The sequence below is a fragment of the Coregonus clupeaformis genome, unplaced genomic scaffold (assembly GCF_020615455.1).
Source record: "Coregonus clupeaformis isolate EN_2021a unplaced genomic scaffold, ASM2061545v1 scaf0047, whole genome shotgun sequence".
Lineage (NCBI taxonomy): Eukaryota > Metazoa > Chordata > Actinopteri > Salmoniformes > Salmonidae > Coregonus > Coregonus clupeaformis.
Genome location: NW_025533502.1, coordinates 619,337 through 641,769, shown reverse-complemented (window position 1 = coordinate 641,769; position 22,433 = coordinate 619,337). Strand labels below are relative to the sequence as shown.

Genomic DNA, 22,433 nt, shown 5'->3' with positions numbered 1-22,433 from the left:
GGGCTGTTCAATTCCGCTCCTGGAGGGCTGAAACACTTCCGTTTTTAATTTCTACCTGGTGTACCAGGTCTGAATTAGTCCCATAGTAGGAGAGGATGGAAACCAGAAGTGTTTGGGCCCTCCTGGAACGACATTGAACAGCCTGCGATGGGCCTGAGTCAGAGAAGCACTGTCTCCAGGGATCACCCTTCCGTTCCCCTTCTCGGTCCTGTCCACCTCTTCCTACCGCCCGTCTTTCTCCTTCCTTATTGCTGCAATACCCTCTTCCCCCCTCCTGTGCTCTCCTTCTCTCTACGATGCCCTTTCTGTCTCCTTGTGACTGCGGGCAGGGAGAAGCAGCATTTGCACAAACCCACAGAAATGCTAACAATTTCTCTACAGTCTGCTCTGCTAAAATGGTAGATTTTTCCTTTAGCTACCTCTATCTCCTCGCTATAAGTGTGGATACTTTTTCTCTCCCTCGCATCTCTCCCTCGCCTCTCTCCCTCCCTCGCCTCTCTCCCTCGCCTCTCTCCCTCCCTCGCCTCTCGCCCTGCCTGTTGCTCTCTCTCTCGCGCCCCGCTCTCTCTCTCGCGCCCCGCTCTCTCTCGCGCCCTGCTCTCTCTCTCGCCCCGCTCTCTCTCTCGCGCCCCGCTCTCTCTCGCGCCCCGCTCTCTCTCTCGCGCCCCGCTCTCTCTCGCGCCCCGCTCTCTCTCTCGCGCCCCGCTCTCTCGTGCCCCGCTCTCTCTCTCTCGTGCCCCGCTCTCTCTCTCTCGCGCCCCGCTCTCTCTCGCGCCCGCTCTCTCTCGCGCCCCGCTCTCTCTCGCGCCCCGCTCTCTCGCGCCCGCTCTCTCTCTCGCGCCCCGCTCTCTCTCTCGCGCCTCGCTCTCTCTCTCGCGCCCCGCTCTCTCTCCCTCTCTCTCTCGCGCCCGCTCTCTCTCTCTCTCTCGCGCCCCGCTCTCTCTCTCGCGCCCCGCTCTCTCTCTCGCGCCCCGCTCTCTCTCTCTCGCGCCCCGCTCTCTCTCTCGCGCCCCGCTCTCTCTCTCGCGCCCCGCTCTCTCTCTCTCTCTCTGCGCCCCGCTCTCCTCTCTCTCTCTCGCGCCCCGCTCTCTCTCGCGCCCCGCTCTCTCTCTCTCGCGCCCCGCTCTCTCTCTCTCTCTCGCGCCCCGCTCTCTCTCTCTCGCGCCCCGCTCTCTCTCTCTCTCGCGCCCCGCTCTCTCTCTCTCGCGCCCCGCTCTCTCTCTCTCTCGCGCCCCGCTCTCTCTCTCTCTCTCGCGCCCCGCTCTCTCTCTCTCTCGCGCCCCGCTCTCTCTCTCGCGCCCCGCTCTCTCTCTCTCTCTCGCGCCCCGCTCTCTCTCTCTCTCTCGCGCCCCGCTCTCTCTCTCGCGCCCCGCTCTCTCTCTCTCTCTCGCGCCCCGCTCTCTCTCTCGCGTCAGAGAAGCACTGTCTCCAGGGATCACCCTTCCGTTCCCCTTCTCGGTCCTGTCCACCTCTTCCTACCGCCCGTCTTTCTCCTTCCTTATTGCTGCAATACCCTCTTCCCCCCTCCTGTGCTCTCCTTCTCTCTACGATGCCCTTTCTGTCTCCTTGTGACTGCGGGCAGGGAGAAGCAGCATTTGCACAAACCCACAGAAATGCTAACAATTTCTCTACAGTCTGCTCTGCTAAAATGGTAGATTTTTCCTTTAGCTACCTCTATCTCCTCGCTATAAGATTTGGATACTTTTTCTCTCCCTCGCCTCTCTCCCTCCCTCCCTCGCCTCTCGCCCTGCCTGCTGCTCTCTCTCTCGCGCCCCGCTCTCTCTCTCTCGCGCCCCGCTCTCTCTCTCTCGCGCCCCGCTCTCTCTCTCGCGCCCCGCTCTCTCTCGCGCGCCCCGCTCTCTCTCGCGCGCCCCGCTCTCTCTCTCGCGCCCCGCTCTCTCTCTCTCGCGCCCCGCTCTCTCTCTCTCGCGCCCCGCTCTCTCTCGCGCGCGCCCCGCTCTCTCTCTCGCGCGCCCCGCTCTCTCCCTCGCCTTGCTCTCTCTCATCCCTCTCTCTCCCTCGCCTTTGCACATGTCCATAATTGTGATAACCCTTAGCTAGGGCTGCACAGTATATTGAATAACTAACTTTCTCTCTAGTTTGTGCTGTCTCCTTTCCCCTCTATCTGTTAAGAGGAGACTGTAGACTGTTTCTCCACCCAAAACCACTCATTCCTTTAATTTACAGTGTTAAATAACACTGTGGGAACTATATGTTTTCTGAACAAATGTTTCATTCTGGCGTTATAACAATGTTGGTAGCAACATGGAAAATCGTTGTGAAAATCTGTTGCAGCTCAAGTCGACTACAACATCCACAATGCAATGCTCTCTATGGGCTGGCTGGCTAGCTAGCTAGCAAACGTAGCTACACACAATGATACCAAAGACAATATCAGCATATAAAGTAGCTAGTTAGCTGTAAAATCGCCTCAACTGCACTATCAATTTAGGAGTCTACAATCTCACCACGTTCAACCTGCAGATCGATGTGCCTCACAGAGTGAAGTCTGACATTTGCAACAGCAGATATATTTTTGAGAAGATGGGAAATGTTGCCCATGCTATGTCAATAGGCGCACGGTGCGATTCTGGGACAAGGAGCACTCTCCTTTAAGGAGTGAATGGGAGTCTATTGGGCGCTAGTTCAAAAAACCAACATTAGCACGGATTTCGTCAACAATAAGTACAACATTACAAATATTTTCTGAGATAATTAACTTGCTATCTGTAATATCGTATGGTGTTGTAATAGTGACATTATGCACTTTCAATGAAAATAGGCACGTTTCTCAACATACACACTGACTTTGAGAAGGGATTGCGTGACGATTAGCTTAGCAACTGTGTGACGCAGCATGACAACGTGAACATGATTGGTCGACAGTCTGCTGGGTGGGGCGTTACACATTCATTAGATTCCTATCTCTTTTCTAAAGGATGTCTGTCGATTTAAGGCAACCCCCCACACACTTCTCTGATTCAGAGGGGTTGGGTTAAATGCGGAAGACACATTTCAGTTGAATGCATTCAGTTGTACAACTGACTAGGTATCCCCCTTTCCCTTTTATAATAGCTCTGGCAACGGCACCATGCATGCACCCTGGGCTAAAGAGGCAGACCAATAGGACAAATGTGCTAGACCTACAAGTTTCTCCAGGTAGGAATATGGCAAAAATATGATCAATGGCTCATTCAAGAGAAGACATTCTTCCGAGTTATGACATCGGCCAGTATTGAAATCTGACATGTATGATAGACGTTTTCACAATCTAAAAGTCGTATTCCTATTAACTTCCAGTGTAGTGAGAGCGACTTTATCACAGAGCTACGCCATACCGGCCGGATTTCGCCAATAACTCCGATACACGTTAAAACATGAAATGACCCAGGGAATCGATAGAACATCGCTCAGAGATGCACGAAAACAATATATTATTAATAATGGGTGAACCTTTCCTTTAAGAGGAGACTGTAGCAGGTTGTAGAATGTTTAGGTCTCTGTTTCTCCCTCCCTTTAAGAGGAGACTAATCTGAATGGCTTAATGCCTCCGCGTGGTCTCATGCGGTAGGCCTGTTGATAATGGATAGGTCATTTCCCCCCACTGAGGACAATCATGTATTTTCACAGGCACAGCCCATTAGTTACAAACCACATCAAACCAACATCGGAGACAAAAACACATCAGGAAGATTGGATTGGTGGTGCTGGTATTGTGTGTTGTAGATAGTTTCCGATGAAGCCATAAGGGATGGAGTTGAGGCTTTTGGTATTGGTTTAACGGGGTGTTTCTTGTTTGCTCTTGCAGAAATTGCCAGGCACTTTCGGTTCGGAAGCCAGGAAGACGCCCATGAATTTTTACGCTACACCATCGATGCCATGCAGAAAGCCTGTCTGAACGGCTACCCCAAGTAAGTTTTTCAAGTCATCGCGTGAAGGACACTACTTATACCTCACTGAAATGTGGATTGAATTGAATGTGGGTGTTCAGAAAGCGTCAATCTTTTTGTTGTTGTTGTACTTAGTCATTCTGTCATTTTTGGATGGTTCTTTGTGTTTTTGAATGTATTTCTCTCTCTGGGTCGTAGGTTAGACCGGACGACACAGGCCACCACATTGGTCCACCAGATCTTTGGAGGTTTCCTCAGGTCTCGAGGTACATCTTTCAATCTACTATATTGCACAGTTGTGGTCAATTCCATTTCAATTCAGGAACTACACTGAAATTCAAATTCTCTTCAATGCTTTTTCATTGAAGACAATTTGGAACTGGAATTTGTACTTTCTGAGCTGACTGGAATTCAAATGGAATTGACCCCAACCCTGCTACATTGATAACTACTTTTTAAGGCATATTGACGAATTGCCTTAGTGGATTAATTATATTTTCTCTCTTTCAGTTAAGTGTTCCATTTGCAAAAGTGTGTCGGACACGTACGACCCTTACTTGGACATTGCTGTGGAGATTCGAGTAAGTTACTTGCTTACTTTTAAAGTATCTTCCTCCTGTCCTTGAATAATTCACAATTGCAGATCTAATCAATCGATCACATTTATTTTATAAAGCGCTTTTGACATCAGCAGTTGTCACAAAGTGCTTATTCAGAAACCCAGCCTAAAACCCAAAAGAGCAAGCAATGCAGATGTAGAAGCACTGTGGCTAGGAAAAACTCCCTAGGCAGAAACCCAGGAAGAATGGTACTTATACATTCTTGTCAGATCAGTAGACCTATTGATTTATCCCTGGGCCAGAATAAAGAGTTAATGGATGTGTGTTGTGTTTGCTGTCCCAAATGAATTCAACTGATGACTCTATTTGGTTTCATGCCTGTGCTGAGTGGTCTTCCATCTGTCCCTTTGGTTTCATGCCTGTGCTGAGTGGTCTTCCGTCAGTCCCTTTGGTTTCATGCCTGTGCTGAGTGGTCTTCCATCTGTCCCTTTGGTTTCATGCCTGTGCTGAGTGGTCTTCCGTCAGTCCCTTTGGTTTCATGCCTGTGCTGAGTGGTCTTCCATCTGTCCCTTTGGTTTCATGCCTGTGCTGAGTGGTCTTCCATCTGTCCCTTTGGTTTCATGCCTGTGCTGAGTGGTCTTCCATCTGTCCCTTTGGTTTCATGCCTGTGCTGAGTGGTCTTCCATCTGTCCCTTTGGTTTCATGCCTGTGCTGAGTGGTCTTCAGTCAGTCCCTTTGGTTTCATGCCTGTGCTGATTGGTCTTCTCTGTTCCTTTTCAGCAAGCAGCAAACATCGTCCGAGCCCTGGAGCTCTTTGTCAAGCCCGACGTGTTGAGTGGCGAGAACGCCTACATGTGTGCCAAGTAAGTTCTGTGTAGTGACGTTCTAACTTCTAACACACTGTAGCAGTAGACGGACACAAGGCCCACATTAGTTTTATAGCCGTTTATAAACAACACGCTTACACTTTATCAGGTGTAAGAAGAAAGTTCCGGCAACAAAGCGATTCACAGTCCATCGAACGTCCAATGTTCTGACCCTGTCTCTCAAGAGGTTTGCCAACTTCAGTGGAGGAAAAATCACCAAGGTAAACCGCTCACAACATTAGTCATTACTCTGTTTAAAAATGCTGTTTCAGTGTAACAGTTCTCACCCTAACTGGGTCGTAGTCCGTAGGGCACACAATTGCAAAATGCTTTGCAATGGAACATTAAAATCGGTGTTTTTATTGGACAAATTCAGGCAGTTCCTCCCCCTTTTTAAAAAATGTGCTCCCTACTGAACATGCCCCTGATGATTATCTCGCCTGTGTCTTTGTTAGGACGTTGGCTACCCAGAGTTCCTGAACATCCGCCCCTACATGTCTCAGAGCACGGGGGACCCGGTCATGTACGGCCTCTATGCTGTCTTGGTGCATTCTGGGTACAGCTGTCACGCTGGCCACTACTACTGCTATGTCAAGGTAAGGAGGCTGACAGTAGGCCGAAGACACTACTTTTGAGATCGATTTTGTTTGGAAGTCTTAAAAGGATCATTTACTTTTTGAAGTTTAGTTTTGATTTTCATTATCACAGTTTTATCAGAACAGTTTAAGTTTGTTAGCTGGTTATTTAGCAACGTTCAGAATTTCCTGGTTTGCCTCTTTGGAGCAATGCTAGTGGAAATGAGCTAAGACTTTTTAAAAAGTGAACCATCCTGTTAATCTGTGTTTAGTCTCTACTGTGGGATGTCCCTTAACTTCATTTAGAAAAGCCCATTTTATATTTCCGTTGTCTTCACAGGCCAGCAACGGGCAATGGTACCAGATGAATGACTCGATGGTCCATTCCAGTAACATCAAAGTAGTCCTCAATCAGCAAGCCTATGTCCTATTCTACCTGAGGTAAGACGTTAACAATATAGTTACCAGACCTGGGTGGAATACAGATGTCTGACACGTTCAAATACCTTTTTCTTTTTTTACCAGGGAAGTCACATTGAGAGACCTTTTTCAAGTGAGCCCTGGAAGTATTTAGCATCGAGTTTACTCTGTTACATTTTACATTACATTTTAATCATTTAGCAGACTCTTATCCAGAGCGACTTACAGTAGTAGCTAAAAAAAAAATCTAACCCACACCCTGGCGTTGCAAGCACCATGCTCTACCAACTGTTATAACTATTCAATAGGTTCCATTATACACGGCAAGCTAAACCAAGCACAGCTCAAGTATTTGAAAGTATCTAACCCAGGTCTGTTGGTTACTAGTGACGATTTGCTGATTGTTTTGTTCTACATATTGACCGTACCTGCTCTTTGTCCGTTAGGATCCCAGAGACCAAGAAGAACGTGGACGGCCAGATCACCAAGCAGGGAATGGGGAAGAACGTAGCGACGTCAGAACAGTTCAGGAAGACCAACCTCAACAGGCCCCTCTCCTCTCCGCAGGTCACCAAGGTATGGGACAGGCTGGCAGAACGGTCCATCATCAGAACGTTTGAAAGCAATACGGTATGAATAGACTTGCTGCCTTCGATACGATGTGATACTTTTATTGTCCATTTGCATGGAAATCAATACAATACAGAATGCTTCAAATAGGACACTGACATGAACTATACTGGCCTTATACAATGTAATATACATTATACCATTGTTCAGTAGCCTGATGGCTGATGAGATTAAGCTGGCCCTGCCTCTTTGTTCTGAACCTGGGGACTTTGTATCTTCTCCTGGATGTATTGTATGGAGTGTTGTTGACTCTTGTCCCAAGGCTTGGTCACTGAACCATGTCTCTTCTTTCGCTGCAGAAACTGGACCCTTTCCAGCTGCGTAAGATCCAGTCCGTGGATGGCGGCCTGGGCATACCCGTGTCTAGGAACGGCTCCCAGCAGCCCAACAGGATGTCCAACGGGACGTCGTCCGCTGCCCACGCCCCCCCCAGGCTAGCGGGCGGACCCACGCTGATCGAGGAGCCCTTCAAGAAGCTGAAGAAGCCCTGTCCCCCTCAGCAGCCCCAGGCGCGCAGCAGCACCCCTGCCCCCTCCTCCAACGGCGTGGGCAGCAGGTCGGACGGAGGAGACAGGAGGCACGGGAACCAGGGGGGCAGGGGTCTGGCAGCATCTACCTCACTCAAGTCCCTGTCGGACTCCTCCTCGGCAGACACCTCCGACTCAAAGGTACAGCACTAGTTCCAATATATTGTGCCTTTTATTGGACGGCCAGTCTGTCTACTATAACTGCACAAAATGTGCTCTTATATAATTGCTGTCACGTACAGGATGAGAATTTGCATATCTCAAACATGCACGTTGTCTCATTTACAGTGCATTCGGAAAGTATTCAGACCCCTTGACTTTTTCCACATTTTGTTACGTTACAGCCTTATTCTAGGATGGATTAAATTACATGTTTTCCTCATCAATCTACACACAATACCCCATAATGACAAAGCGAAAACAGGTTTTATAAATTTTTGCAAATGTGTAAAAAAAAATACATACCTTATTTACATAAGTATTCAGACACTTTGCTATGAGACTCGAAATTGAACTCAGGTGCATCCTGTTTCTATTGATCATCCTTGAGATGTTTCTACACCTTGATTGGAGTCCACCTGTGGTAAATTCAATTGATTGGACATGATTTGTAAGGGTCACACCTGTCTATATAAGGTCCCACAGTTGACAGTGCATGTCGGAGCAAAAACCAAGCCATGAGGTCGAAGGAATTGTCCGTAGCGCTCCTAGACAGGATTGTCGAGGCACAGATCTGGAGAAGGGTACCAAAACATTCCTGAATCGTTGAAGGTCCCCAAGAACACAGTGGCCTCCATCATTCTTAAATGGAAGAAGTTTGGAACCACCAAGACTCTTCCGCCCGGCCAAACTGAGCAATCGGGGGAGAAGGGCCTTGGTCAGGGAGGTGACCAAGAACCCGATGGTCACTCTGACAGAGCTCCAGAGTTCTTCTGCGGAGATGGGAGAACCTTCCAGAAGGACAAACATCTCTGCAGCACTCCACCAATCATGCCTTTATGGTAGAGTGGCCCGACGGAAGCCACTCCTCAGTAAAAGGCATATGACAACCCGCTTGGAGTTTGCCAAAAGGCACCTAAAGGACTCTCTGACAATGAGAAACAAGATTCTCTGGTCTGATGAAACCAAGATTGAACTCTTTGGCCTGAATGCCAAGCGTCACGTCTGGAGGAAACCTGACACCATCCCTATGGTGAAGTATGGTGGTGGTAGCATCATGCTGTGGGGCTGTTTTTCAGCGGCAGGGACTGGGAGACTTATTCAGGATTGAGGGAAAGATGAATGGAGCTAAGTACAGAGAGATCCTTGATGAAAATCTGCTCCAGAGCGCTCAGGACCTCAGACTGGGGCAAAGGTTCACCTTCCAACAGGACAACGACCCTAAGCACACAGCCAAGACAATGCAGGAGTGGCTTTGGGACAAGTCTCTAAATATCCTTGAGTGGCCCAGCCAGAGCCTGGACTTGAACCCGATCTAACATTTCTGGAGAGACCTGAAAATAGCTGTGCAGCGACGCTCCCCATCCAACCTGACCGAGCTTGAGAGGATCTGCTGAGAAGAATGGGAGAAACTCCCCAAATACAGGTGTGCCAAGCTTGTATCGTCATACCCAAGAAGACTTGAGGCTGTAATCGCTGCCAAAGGTGCTTCAACAAAGTACTGAGTAAAGCGTCTGAATACTTATGTAACTGCGCCACTCATGTCTCCTGAGTGGCGCAGTGGTCTAAGGCACTGCATCGCAGTGCTAGCTGTGCCACTAGAGATCCTGGTTCGAATCCTGGCTCTGTCGTAGCCGGCCGTGACCGGGAGACCCATGGGGCGGCGCGCAATTGGCCCAGCGTCGTCCAGGGTAGGGGAGGGAATGGCCGGCAGGGATGTAGCTCAGTTGATAGAGCATGGCGTTTGCAACGCCAGGGTTGTGGGTTCGATTCCCACAGGGGGTATGAAAAATAATAATGTAAGTCGCTCTGGATAAGAGCGTCTGCTAAATGACGTAAATGTTATATCAGTTTATTTTTAATGCATTTGCAAACATTTCTAAAATCCTATTTTTGCTTTGTCATTATGGGGTATTGTGTGTAGATTAGAGAGAGAACAATTTAATCCATGTTAGAATAAGGCTGAAACGTAAAACAATGTGGGAAAAGTCAAGGGGTCTGAATACTTTCCGAATGCACTGTACATATGCTTCCCTCCATCAGAACGTAATAGTTCCCATTACTTCATAGCCCAGTCATGTTAGTTCATGTTAGTATTTGATCCCCTGCTGATTTCGTACGTTTGCCCACTGACAAAGACATGATCAGTCTATAATTTTAATGGTAGGTTTATTTGAACAGTGAGAGACCAAATAACAATAAAAAAATCCAGAAAAACGCATGTCAAAAATGTTATAAATTGATTTGCATTTTAATGAGGGAAATAAGTATTTGACCCCTCTGCAATACATGACTTAGTACTTGGTGGCAAAACCCTTGTTGGCAATCAGAGGTCAGATGTTTCTTGTAGTTGGCCACCAGGTTTGCACACATCTCAGGAGGGATTTTGTTCCACTCCTCTTTGCAGATCTTCTCCAAGTCATTAAGGTTTCGAGGCTGACGTTTGGCAACTCGAACCTTCAGCTCCCTCCACAGATTTTCTATGGGATTAAGGTCTGGAGAATGGCTAGGCCACTCCACGACCTTAATGTGCTTCATCTTGAGCCACTCCTTTGTTGCCTTGGCCGTGTGTTTTGGGTCATTGTCATGCTGGAATACCCATCCATGACCCATTTTCAATGCCCTGGCTGAGGGAAGGAGGTTCTCACCCAAGATTTGACGGTACATGGCCCCGTCCATCGTCCCTTTGATGCGGTGAAGTTGTCCTGTCCCCTTAGCAGAAAAACACCCCCAAAGCATAATGTTTCCACCTCCATGTTTGACAGTGGGGATGGTGTTCTTGGGGTCATAGGCAGCATTCCTCCTCCTCCAAACACGTTGAGTTGATGCCAAAGTGCTCGATTTTGGTCTCATCTGACCACAACACTTTCACCCAGTTCTCCTCTGAATCATTCAGATGTTCATTGGCAAACTTCAGACGGCCCTGTATATGTGCTTTCTTGAGCAGGGGGACCTTGCGGGTGCTGCAGGATTTCAGTCCTTCACGGCGTAGTGTGTTACCAATTGTTTTCTTGGTGACTATGGTCCCAGCTGCCTTGAGATCATTGACAAGATCCTCTCGTGTAGTTCTGGGCTGATTCCTCACCGTTCTCATGATCATTGCAACTCTATGAGGTGAGATCTTACATGGAGCCCCAGGCCGAGGGAGATTGACAGGTCTTTTGTCTTTCTTCCATTGACGAATAATCGCACCAACTGTTGTCACCTTCTCACCAAGCTGCTTGGCGATGGTCTTGTAGCCCATTCCAGTCTTGTGTAAGTCTACAATCTTGTCCCTGACATCCTTGGAGAGCTCTTTGGTGTTGGCCATGGTGGAGAGTTTGGAATCTGATTGATTGATTGCTTCTGTGGACAGGTGTCTTTTATACAGGTAACAAGCTTAGATTAGGAGCACTCCCTTAAAGAGTGTGCTCCTAATCTCAGCTCGTTACCTGTATAAAAGACACCTGGGAGCCAGAAATCTTTCTGATTGAGAGGGGGTCAAATACTTATTTCCCTCATTACAATGCAAATCAATTTATAACATTTTTGACATGCGTTTTTTAGGATTTTCTTTGTTGTTATTCTGTCTCATTGTTCAAATAAACCTACCATTAAAATTATAGACATCATTTATTTGTCAGTGGGCAAATGTACAAAATCAGCAGGGGATCAAATACTTTTTCCCCTCACTGTACGATACAGATATAAGATGGTCAGTTTGGCTGTATGTCATTGGTTTCTGGTCACGTTATTAATCAGAACCAAATGCTTGCTATTGTGTCATCCAGGATTCCATGGGTACCAAAAGTGCACCGGTCGGTGGGATGTCCACCCCCCCTAGGAACGGCATGGCCTCCCCCGCCAAGAGTTTGGAGCCCGTGGGCACAGAGGAGCAGAAGACGGTCAAGCTAAAACCCCACGCCCTCAACAACATCACGGCTTCACCCACCAGCACCACGTCTCCCCCACCCGCCAAAAAACTGGCCCTCTCTGCCAAGAAGGTGAGACTAGAGACACCGTGAAAGCGTCAGTAGCCACTACCGCGCTGTCTGGGCAAGCCAGTGCTGACTAGTGCGAGAGGTTTGTGTCAGGTTTTTAAAACGGAGACACTCGACATGTGATTAATGCCTGTAAATACCTTGTGGATGAGTTTGCCTGTCTCCGATTGACGGTGGATCTTTGTCGCAGGAGTAACAGGAAGTAGTATGTTGTCTGTTTTTAAAGCTCTCTGACGCAAGTAAGCACTAGCTCACACAGAGATGATGCGAGACTGGAAAATGGGCTAGGTCTTATAGTTGTCTTGATAGTTAGGGCCCTGTGTTTTTGTTAATCATGTCACATGACCTGTGGTTTAACTGTTTTTTTTTTAAAGCTTTTTCATCAAACTGTCCCCTTTGTCAGATGGTCCAGCACCATCCTCAGACAATTGAGTTCATTTTTGTTCTAATTCTCAGTTCTGGAACAGACTTAAAATAAAGGTTAAAATCCAGGTCATGTGACATGATTAACCAAAACACAGGGCCCTAGTTATAGTCTATCAGCAATACAGCTGGTTTCACCGGTCTTGGCCTTGGAAGCATGTAGTGTCTTTGTTGCCTGCTTCCTCCTCCCCCCTATCCCTGACTCTTCAAAAGGTGTGTTCAGTATTATCCTATCAAATTGATTGTATGATAATTGGATCTATCAAACCAACTAACTGTAGTGTAAGACTAGGGCTGGGCGATATGGACAAAATATCAAATCAAATTTTAGGTCACATGCGCTGAATACAACAGGTTACCGGGAAATGCTTACTTACAAGCCCTTAACCAACAATGCAGTTCAAGAAATAGTTAAGAAAATATTTACTAAATAAAAGTAAGTAACACAATGAAATACAATACTGAGGCTATGAACAGAGTGTACCGGTACCGAATCAATGTGCGGGATACAGGTTAGTCAAGGTAATTTGTACATGTAGGTAGGGGTAAAGTGACTATGCATAGATAATGAACAGCGAGTAGCAGCAGTGTAAAATCAAACGTCAATGTAAATAGTATGGGTGGCCATTTGATTAATTGGCCAGCAGTCTTATGGCTTGAGGGTAGAAGCTGTTAAGGATCCTTTTGGACCTAGACTTGGCGCTCCGGTACCGCTTGCCATGCGGTATCAGAGAGAACCGTCTATGACTTGGGTGACTGTAGTCTTTGACAATTTTTGGGGCCTTCCTCTGACACTGCCTAGTATATAGGTCCTGGATGGCAGGAAGCTTGGCCCCAGTGATGTACTGGGCTGTACGCGCTACCCTCTGTAGCGCCTTGAGGTCGGATGCAGAGCAGTTGCCATACCAGGCGGTGACGCAACCGGTCAGGATGCTCTCGATGGTGCAGCTGTAGAACCTTTTGAGGATCTGGGGACCCATGCCAAATCTTTTCAGTCTCCTGAGGGGGAAAAGGTGTTGTCGTGCCCTCTTCACGACAGTCTTGGTGTGTTTGGACCATGATAGTTTGTTGGTGATGTGGACACCAAGGAACTTGAAACTCTACTACAGCCCTGTTGATGTGAATGGGAGCATGTTCGGCCATCCTTTTCCTGTAGTCCACGATCATCTCCTTTGTCTTGCTCACGTTGAGGGAGAGGTTGTTGTCCTGGCACCACACTGCTAGGTCTCTCACCTCCTCCCTATAGGCTGTCTCATCGTTGTCAGTGATCAGGCCTACCACTGTTGTGTCGTCAGCAAACTTAATGATGGTGTTGGAGTCATGCTTGGCCACGCATTTGAGTGAACAGGGGGGACCTAAGCACCCACCCCTGAGGGGCCCCGTGTTGAGGATCAGCGTGGCAGATGTGTTGTTGCCTAACCTTACCACCTGGGGGTGGCCTGTCAGGAAGTCCAGGATCCAGCAGAGGGAGGTGTTTAGTCCCAGGGTCCTTAGCTTAGTGATGAGCTTTGTGGGCACTGGTATTGAACGCTGAGCTGTAGTCAATGAACAGCATTCTCACATAGGTGTTCCTTTTGTCCAAATCAAATTATTTGTCACATACACGCGTTTAGTAGATGTTATTGCGTGTGTTGCAATATGCTTGTGCTTCTAGCTCCGACAGTGCAGTAATATCTAACAATTTCACAACATATACACACACACACACATCTAAGTAAGGAATTACATTTAAGAATATATACACATATGGACAAGCAATGACAGTGGCATGGACTAAGATACAGTAGAATATTATAGAATACAGTATACATATGAAATGAGTAATGCAAGATATGTGGGAGTGCGATTGGGCTGTGTGGAGTGAGATTGAGATTGTGTGTCATCTGTTGGGGCGGTATGCGAATTGGAGTGGGTCTAGGGTTTCCGGGATGATGGTGTTAATGTTAGCCATGACCAGCCTTTCAAAGCACTTCATGGCTACCCATGTGAGTGCTACGGGGCGGTAGTCATTTAGGCAGGTTACCTTTGCTTCCTTGGACACAGGGACTGTGGTGATCTGCTTGAAACATGTAGGTATTACAGACTCGGTCAAGGAGAGGATAAAAATGTCAGTGAAGACAGTTGCCAGTTGGTCCGCGCATGCTCTGAGTACACGTCCTGGTAACCCGTCTGGCCCCGCGGCCTTGTGAATGTTGACCTGTTTAAAGGTCTTGCTCACATCGGCTACGGAGAGCGTGATCACACAGTCGTCCGGAACAGCTGGTGCTTTCATGCATGCTTCAGTGTTGCTTGCCTCGAAGCGAGCATAAAAGGCATTTAGCTCGTCTGGTAGACTCGCGTCACTGGGCAGCTCATATATCATGTTTTTAATTTTTTATGAATAATGGTTTTGAAATAATCAAAGTTCTAAAAATGCTTTGAGTAATTCATGACCCTAAGGTGGCAACACAAATTATAAGTGATATCAATATCTCCATTTATACTCTTCAATCCAACTCCATTTCTGCATTTCCTGCACTTTTATTATTATAATTTCCACACTGTGCCACACAGATATGGGCAAAAAATGTAGTTAATTGGTGAACTGTTGGAATCATGGAAATATAATTATTATTCTAATTCTATAGTTGGAATATAGTGGGCAGCACCTTGAATACATTGTTGTTTGACATGACAATGAATGAATAAACCAGGGAGGAATTATTGACAGGGTAGGAACTTGCTCTGACTCTTAGCTGGCTAGCTACCTTGCTAAATTTACTAACTAGCGATTTAGCATTAGCGGCTAACACAAATTATTTTAGCAACACCTTGCTAAGAAAAGACAAACTAGCAGATAGTAGTTTGCAGACAGTAAGATACACAAACTAATAGTGAATAGAACGCTTGTGGAAAGCAGCATGTCACCAAGATTGTTGCATCCATCTGACCATGCAGAGTGAATGGCAAGAAAGTGCTTGAGACTCCGTGGTCGAGCAACTGCTCTCTCCTTGAGTGACTGGGCAGGGCTTGGTGTGGTTGGCGGCATGCAGCAGAGGCTGAGCAGCAAGAGGAGAGGGGGGGAGAGAGATGACTCGAGTAGCAAACGTAGTAAACTATAAAAACTGACAATATGCGCACCAGAGTTGCGTATCACGTTTAACAAACCAACCATTGAAATGGTTATAGAAGGTGAAGTAAAAACTCTAACCGCTCCGTGCATCAATACCGGTGTGTGTGTATAGTTAAATACAGTATACCGCCCAGCCCTATGCAAGACTAGTACACTGTGTCTGTGTTCCTGTTCTCCTGTCTAACCAACCACATACTCTAGTACAGGGCTCTCCAACCCTGTACCTGGAGAGATGCTTTCCTGTAGGTTTTAACTGGAGCACTGTTCCTGGAGAGATACCGTCCTGTAGGTTTTAACTGGAGCACTGTTCCTGGAGAGATACCGTCCTGTAGGTTTTAACTGGAGCACTGTTCCTGGAGAGATACCGTCCTGTAGGTTTTAACTGGAGCACTGTTCCTGGAAAGATACCGTCCTGTAGGTTTTAGCTCCAACCCTAATCTAGCGCACCTGATTCTAATAATTAGCTGGTTGATAAGCTGAATCAGGTTAGTTACAACTGGGTTTGGATTGAAAACTTACAGGACAGTATCTCTACAGGAACAGGGTTGGAGTTAAAACCTACAGGACAGTATCTCTACAGGAACAGGGTTGGAGTTAAAACCTACAGGACGGTATCTCTACAGGAACAGGGTTGGAGTTAAAACCTACAGGACAGTATCTCTACAGGAACAGGGTTGGAGAGCCCTGTACTAGTAGTCTTCTCTTTTTAGAATGGATTGTCTTTTTTGTTTCAGTTCCAATTATTTTCTTCTAACCATTTGTAATTCTTCTCTGCCATACCATCCTCTCCTGTTTTTGTTCTCCCTCCCTTCATTCTTTCCTCCATCTTTACAATGATTCCTTCCTCCTTATTTGATCATTCCTCCTTTTTTGTCACGTTCATGGCAATTTTTCTTTTAGACCACCAAGTTTTTATTTTTGTCGATAACTGCAGGCCAGTCGCAGCCGGAGTCCGAGCAACACTGAGGCTCAACACCCCCACCTGCCACACCATCCGTCCAGTGACCGCACGCATCCTGCTCAACTTAACACCCTCACCTCCACCTCACCCACTCACAGTCACAGGTACGACCCGCACCACACCTCACCTCAGACCGTACACAGCATTGTGTCCAGTTAGCCACAAAACAGGAGAAAACAATTGTAAACAGTTTGAGTAAATTTTTTTGAAAACTCTACATTCCGTTTTCCCTTTTCAAAGCAGTTTGTTACAGTATGCTCTACTGAACATCACCCAGTTCTCACTGGTGTAGCCACAAGCCCAGCCATTCACCCATTTTCTGGTTTATTGTCCCGTTAGTTAACATTTGAAACAACACACAAGCCTATACATTGTGTTCAATATTTTGCTGGATGGTTTGAATTTCTCATATTTTGTTGTTGATCATGTTCTTCTCATTCCCCCCTCAGGGTTGGTCCGTTCCATTCACCCCAACTGCAATCTCCTCCCGCAGCCCACCATGTCCATTCAGGCATCCCATCTAAGAATCAGAGTCCACAGAAACTAAACTCCACCCTCTCTCCACAAACAAATGGGCTTCAGCCCCACCTTCCAAAGAGCCCCAAACCTGACAAGACCCTCAGCTCCAGTCTGTCAGAGCCTGGCCCAAGCAGCGCCGCCACCACCACCTCCTTTAAGAAGAAGAAGAAGAAGAAGACGAAGAAACGGCGTCATTCTGAACTGGAAGGCGGAGAGCCAGAGCCAGCACTGGCCTCCGTCGTCCCAGACATCCCCAATGAGCCCGAGCCGATCGAACCGGCCAGCGAGAGGAAGAGGAGGAAAAGGAGAAAGAAGAGGAAGAGGGAGGAGGTGGATGGAGATGCATCAGAGAACCACAGGGAAAGGGTCCAGTCTCATCTGGAGGCTCCTCCGCCGGCCCAAGAGGAGGACTGGTGTCAGGGGGGATCATGGAACCTCAGCCCCCCTGACAAAGGAGCCCTGGAACAACCAAAGCAGCCCCATCCCCAGCCAGAGAGTAAGCTCCAGTTGGTTCCAATGGAGCACCAGTGTGATGCGAATCAAGGAGAGCAGAGTACGGACACTGTGACGATGATGAACAGGAGGAGGAAGAGGAAAAGGAGGAGATTTGAGGAGGGACCGGAGGAAGCAACATCAACACGTTCTGTTTCAGAAAGGTCACTTTCAAATGTTATTGTGATATTATAGCTAGAAAAGTTAGATAAATTGCAGAGGATTTGTCTGTCTGGTCATGTGGCTTTAGACCTGCATCAGTAAACATTTCAGTTAAAAGGTCCAACGCATAAAATACTACATTTTTTATACACTGCTCAAAAAAATAAAGGGAACACTTAAACAACACAAATGTAACTCCAAGTCGATCACACTTCTGTGAAATCAAACTGTCCACTTAGGAAGCAACACTGATTGACAATACATTTCACATGCTGTTGTGCAAATGGAATAGACAACAGGTGGAAATTATAGACAATTAGCAAGACACCCCCAATAAAGAAGTGGTTTTGCAGGTGGTGACCACAGACCACTTCTCAGTTCCTATGCTTCCTGGCTGATGTTTTGGTCACTTTTGAATGCTGGCGGTGCTTTCACTCTAGTGGTAGCATGAGATGGAGTCTACAACCCACACAAGTGGCTCAGGTAGGGCACATCAATGCGAGCTGTGGCAAGAAGGTTTGCTGTGTCTGTCAGCGTAGTGTCCAGAGCATGGAGGCGCTACCAGGAGACAGGCCAGTACATCAGGAGACGTGGAGGAGGCCGTAGGAGGGCAACAACCCAGCAGCAGGACTGCTACCTCCGCCTTTGTGCAAGAAGGAGCAGGAGGAGCACTGCCAGAGCCCTGCAAAATGACCTCCAGCAGGCCACAAATGTGCATGTGTCTGCTCAAACGGTCAGAAACAGACTCCATGAGGGTGGTATGAGGGCCCGACGTCCACAGGTGGGGGTTGTGCTTACAGCCCAACACCGTGCAGGACGTTTGGCATTTGCCAGAGAACACCAAGATTGGCAAATTCGCCACTGGCGCCCTGTGCTCTTCACAGATGAAAGCAGGTTCACTCTGAGCACATGTGACAGACGTGACAGAGTCTGGAGACGCCGTGGAGAACGTTCTGCTGCCTGCAACATCCTCCAGCATGACCGGTTTGGCGGTGGGTCAGTCATGGTGTGGGGTGTCATTTCTTTGGGGGGCCGCACAGCCCTCCATGTGCTCGCTAGAGGTAGCCTGACTGCCATTAGGTACCGAGATGAGATCCTCAGACCCCTTGTGAGACCATATGCTGGTGCGGTTGGCCCTGGGTTCCTCCTAATGTAAGACAATGCTAGACCTCATGTGGCTGGAGTGTGTCAGCAGTTCCTGCAAGAGGAAGGCATTGATGCTATGGACTGGCCCGCCTGTTCCCCAGACCTGAATCCAATTGAGCACATCTGGTACATCATGTCTCGCTCCATCCACCAACGCCACGTTGCACCACAGACTGTCCAGGAGTTGGCGGATGCTTTAGTCCAGGTCTGGGAGGAGATCCCTCAGGAGACCATCCACCACCTCATCAGGAGCATGCCCAGGCGTTGTAGGGAGGTCATACAGGCACGTGGAGGCCACACACACTACTGAGCCTCATTTTGACTTGTTTTAAGGACATTACATCAAAGTTGGATCAGCCTGTAGTGTGGTTTTCCACTTTAATTTTGAGGGTGACTCCAAATCCAGACCTCCATGGGTTGATAAATTTGATTTCCATTGATAATTTTTGTGTGATTTTGTTGTCAGCACATTCAACTATGTAAAGAAAAAAGTATTTAATAAGATTATTTCATTCATTCAGATCTAGGATGTGTTGTTTAAGTGTTCCCTTTATTTTTTTGAGCTGTGTGTGTGTGTGTGTGTGTGTGTGTGTGTGTGTGTGTATGTGTATATGTATATATATATATCAGTTGAAGTCGGAAGTTTACATACACCTTAGCCAAATACATTTTAACTCAGTTTTTCACAATTCCTGACATTTAATCATTGTAACAATTCCCTGTCAGCTTTTATTTATTTCATCACATTCCCAGTGGGTCAGAAGTGTACATACACTCAATTAGTATTTGTTAGCATTGCCTTTGTTTAACTTGGGTCAAATGTTTCGGGTAGCCTTCCACAAGCTTCCCACAATAAGTTGGGTGAATTTTGGCCCATTTCTCCTGACAGAGCTGGTGTAACTGAGTCAGGTTTGTAGGCCTCCTTGCTCGAACACGCTTTTTCAGTTCTGCCCACAAATGTTCTATAGGATTGAGGTCAGGGCTTTGTGATGGCCGCTCCAATACCTTGACTTTGTTGTCCTTAAATCATTTTGCCACAACTTTACCCATTTGCGACCAAGCTTTAACTTCCTGACTGATGTCTTGAGATGTTGCTTCAATATATCCACATAATTTTCCTTCCTCATGATGCCATCTATTTTGTGAAGTGCACCAGTCCCTCCTGCAGCAAAGCACCCCCACAGCATGATGCTGCCACCCCCGTGCTTCACGGTTGGGATGGTGTTCTTCGGCTTGCAAGTGACCCCCTTTTCCCTCCAAACATAACGATGGTCATTATGGCCAAACAGTTCTATTTTTGTTTCATCAGACCAGAGGACATTTCTCCAAAAAGTACGATCTTTGTCCCCATGTGCAGTTGCAAACCGTAGTCTGTTTTTTTATGGAGGTTTTGGAGCAGTGGCGTCTTCCTTGCTGAGCGGCCTTTCAGGTTATGTCGATATAGGACTCGATTTACTGTGGATATAGATACTTTTGTACCTGTTTCCTCCAGCATCTTCACAAGGTCCTTTGCTGTTGTTCTGGGATTGATTTGCACTTTTCGCACCAAAGTACGTTAATCTCTAGGAGACAGAACGCGTCTCCTTCCTGAGCGGTATGACGGCTGCGTGGTCCCATGGTGTTTATACTTGCGTACTATTGTTTGTACAGATGAACGTGGTACCTTCAGGCGTTTGGAAATTGCTCCCAAGGATGAACCAGACTTGTGGAGGTCTACAATTGTTTTTCTGAGGTCTTGGCTGATTTCTTTTGATTTTCCCATGATGTCAAGCAAAGAGGCACTGAAATGCATCCACAGGTACACATCCAATTGACTGAAATGATGTCAATTAGCCTATCAGAAGCTTCTAAAGCCATGACATCATTTTCTGGAATTTTCCAAGCTGTTTAAAGGCACAGTCAACTTAGTATAAACTTCTGACCCACTGGTATTGTGATACAATGAATTATAAGTGAAATAATCTGTCTGTAAACAATTGTTGGAAAAATGACTTGTCATGCACAAAGTAGATGTCCTAACCGACTTGCCAAAACTATAGTTTGTTAACAAGAAATTTGTGGAGTGGTTGAAAAAAGTTTTATTGACTCCAACCTAAGTGTATGTAAACTTCCGACTTCAACTGTGTGTGTATGTATATAAAAACTCAATGCTGTAATGCCAAAATATTAGCTAAATGTATAGGAAGCAACATATAGAATGTATCACTGGGTCAAATCCACCCTGACCAATATGGATTCTTACATGGGAGGTATATGAGAAAATACTACCAAATGTCCAGTGTTTTTGCACATTGACACGGCAACAAAAAAATAAAATTATATATATTTTTTTTACAGCAGTTCTGGGACGAAGGACACGGTTGTTGAAAACGGTGCTGGGGATTCTACTGCGCCAATGAAGTTAAAGAAGAAGAAGCGCAGGCTAAAAGAAGAGGTGAAACAGTGGGAGGAAAGCAGACGTTGCGCTGACGACCATTGGAGCGACACGGAACCAGCTGAGCCCCTTAAGAAGGCCACTGTGGAGAGCACCGGTGGGCCCACACACCACACACTGCTGCATTGACCGAAGCCAACAGTCTACAGTCTTACCCCTTCTGTTTTTAGCATAACCCATTCGTCAAAACTTTTCTAAACTCATACCCTAATATGGTTTCAGGACATGAACTCCTGTGGGCGATATCTCTTGATTAGGCTCTATCCTTGTTTTGCATTATTATGTAAATTATGTTTACATTATAATATTTCCCAGGGTTCACATTTTGTTGTGTTGGCTCTTTTTGTTGCATCTGCAAATGTTGTCAGGGTTTTTTGGGGATCAAAAAGGGGCGTGGCAACTACATTTTAGAGGCCCTCCCTCTTGGTGGTGTAGTAGAGAGAAATTACGCCGGTTTTCTGCAATTCTACATATTTCTCCATAGAGCTGAGAAATTGTTTCAGTTTTAAAGCTAGTTTCCTGTGATTCTATGCATTTTGCCATGGTTAATGCTGTTATTTTGCTCAAACAATAAATGCTGCTAAATTATTTTGGGGGGAATTTTCAATTCTTCCTCTGTCTAGCTTTTATTTTGGTGATTGTTAGTTCTCAAATATTATATTATATAAAACAATATAGGTCCATTGTCTTTACTACATTCTTTAAATCTGTTTTTAGTCATCCCTGGTTGTGAATGTTTCACCTCAGATAATACACCCCTGTGCTAACTCTACTCCCTCCCCCCCACCATAGCTGGAGTGATCGTGTGGGACAGCCAGGTTAAGGATGGCTCCAAGCGCTCCAAGGCCCCCGCAGCAGAAGCAGTAGAGGATGGGCCTGGGGATGTGCCCCGCCCAGCCCCCATGGCCTGGGACGGCAAGAGGAGTGGTGGAGTGGTGGAGGAGCTCCTGAAGAACTCTTTGGACAAAGCCTACGGAACCCAAGGTGAGATCTAGAACTTGATCAAACTTTCTCAAGGTTGCACTTTACCTCCAGTGAAGTCAAGAAATTGTTGTATTTGGCTGTAATGACTGAGGTGTGTGTGTGTGTGTCCAGTCCTCAGCTGGGAGGGAGAGGCGTCTGCCATCAGTAGGGATGCCATTGATGACACCCGTGATGCCAGAACAGACACCGTGATCGACGAGTGGGACGAAGACTTTGACAGTGGAAAGGTGAGAGGGCACCTACAGGCACACAAGCCCATCTAAAGCAGTTTTGACATAGTGATTGTTTTCTACAGAAGATATTATGTTAAAGAAATAGTTCTCTTTTAGTTTTTGCTTATCTTTGAATTACCTAGGGTGCTGTTTCAATTTCTTTCCCGGTTATTTAGCGACATCCTGAATCTCCTGGCCTTGTTTTAGGAACTTGTAACAATACTAGTGGAAACTGAATGAACCAGTTAGTGCTGCATTCTAAAGCATGGGTTAAGGGCTCCTTCTGCCTTAACTATTCCCACTGTTTCTCCATGCCTTTGAATGCACCGCTAACTGGTTCCGGTACGTTTTACCTCTGGTCTTAACATTTAGTGTGTGTGT

At 46.8% G+C, this 22,433-nt stretch overlaps 1 protein-coding gene across 5 annotated transcripts in view; it reads left to right on the top strand.

Annotated features, from left to right (window-relative positions):
• LOC121551201 (ubiquitin carboxyl-terminal hydrolase 36-like) overlaps nt 1-22,433 on the top strand; it is a 38,946-nt gene that overhangs the window by 12,531 nt on the left and 3,982 nt on the right. Inside the window, exons 5-20 of one of the 5 annotated variants that reach the window (XR_006658135.1) lie at nt 3,076-3,159; nt 3,809-3,911; nt 4,089-4,156; nt 4,401-4,471; nt 5,231-5,313; nt 5,426-5,537; nt 5,772-5,912; nt 6,232-6,332; nt 6,758-6,941; nt 7,241-7,609; nt 11,398-11,610; nt 16,077-16,207; nt 16,553-17,278; nt 20,760-20,953; nt 21,649-21,840; nt 21,952-22,067. Coding sequence is in view for 4 of the 5 variants with exons in the window: in XM_041863752.2 (XP_041719686.2) it covers nt 3,076-3,159; nt 3,809-3,911; nt 4,089-4,156; nt 4,401-4,471; nt 5,231-5,313; nt 5,426-5,537; nt 5,772-5,912; nt 6,232-6,332; nt 6,758-6,941; nt 7,241-7,609; nt 11,398-11,610; nt 16,077-16,207; nt 16,553-17,278; nt 20,763-20,953; nt 21,649-21,840; nt 21,952-22,067 (2,885 nt within the window). In the remaining variant the exon portion in view is untranslated. The remainder of the gene's footprint in view (nt 1-3,075; nt 3,160-3,808; nt 3,912-4,088; nt 4,157-4,400; nt 4,472-5,230; nt 5,314-5,425; nt 5,538-5,771; nt 5,913-6,231; nt 6,333-6,757; nt 6,942-7,240; nt 7,610-11,397; nt 11,611-16,076; nt 16,208-16,552; nt 17,279-20,759; nt 20,954-21,648; nt 21,841-21,951; nt 22,068-22,433) is intronic. The other 4 variants (XM_041863753.2, XM_041863752.2, XM_041863755.2 and 1 more) reach the window with 4 other exon arrangements.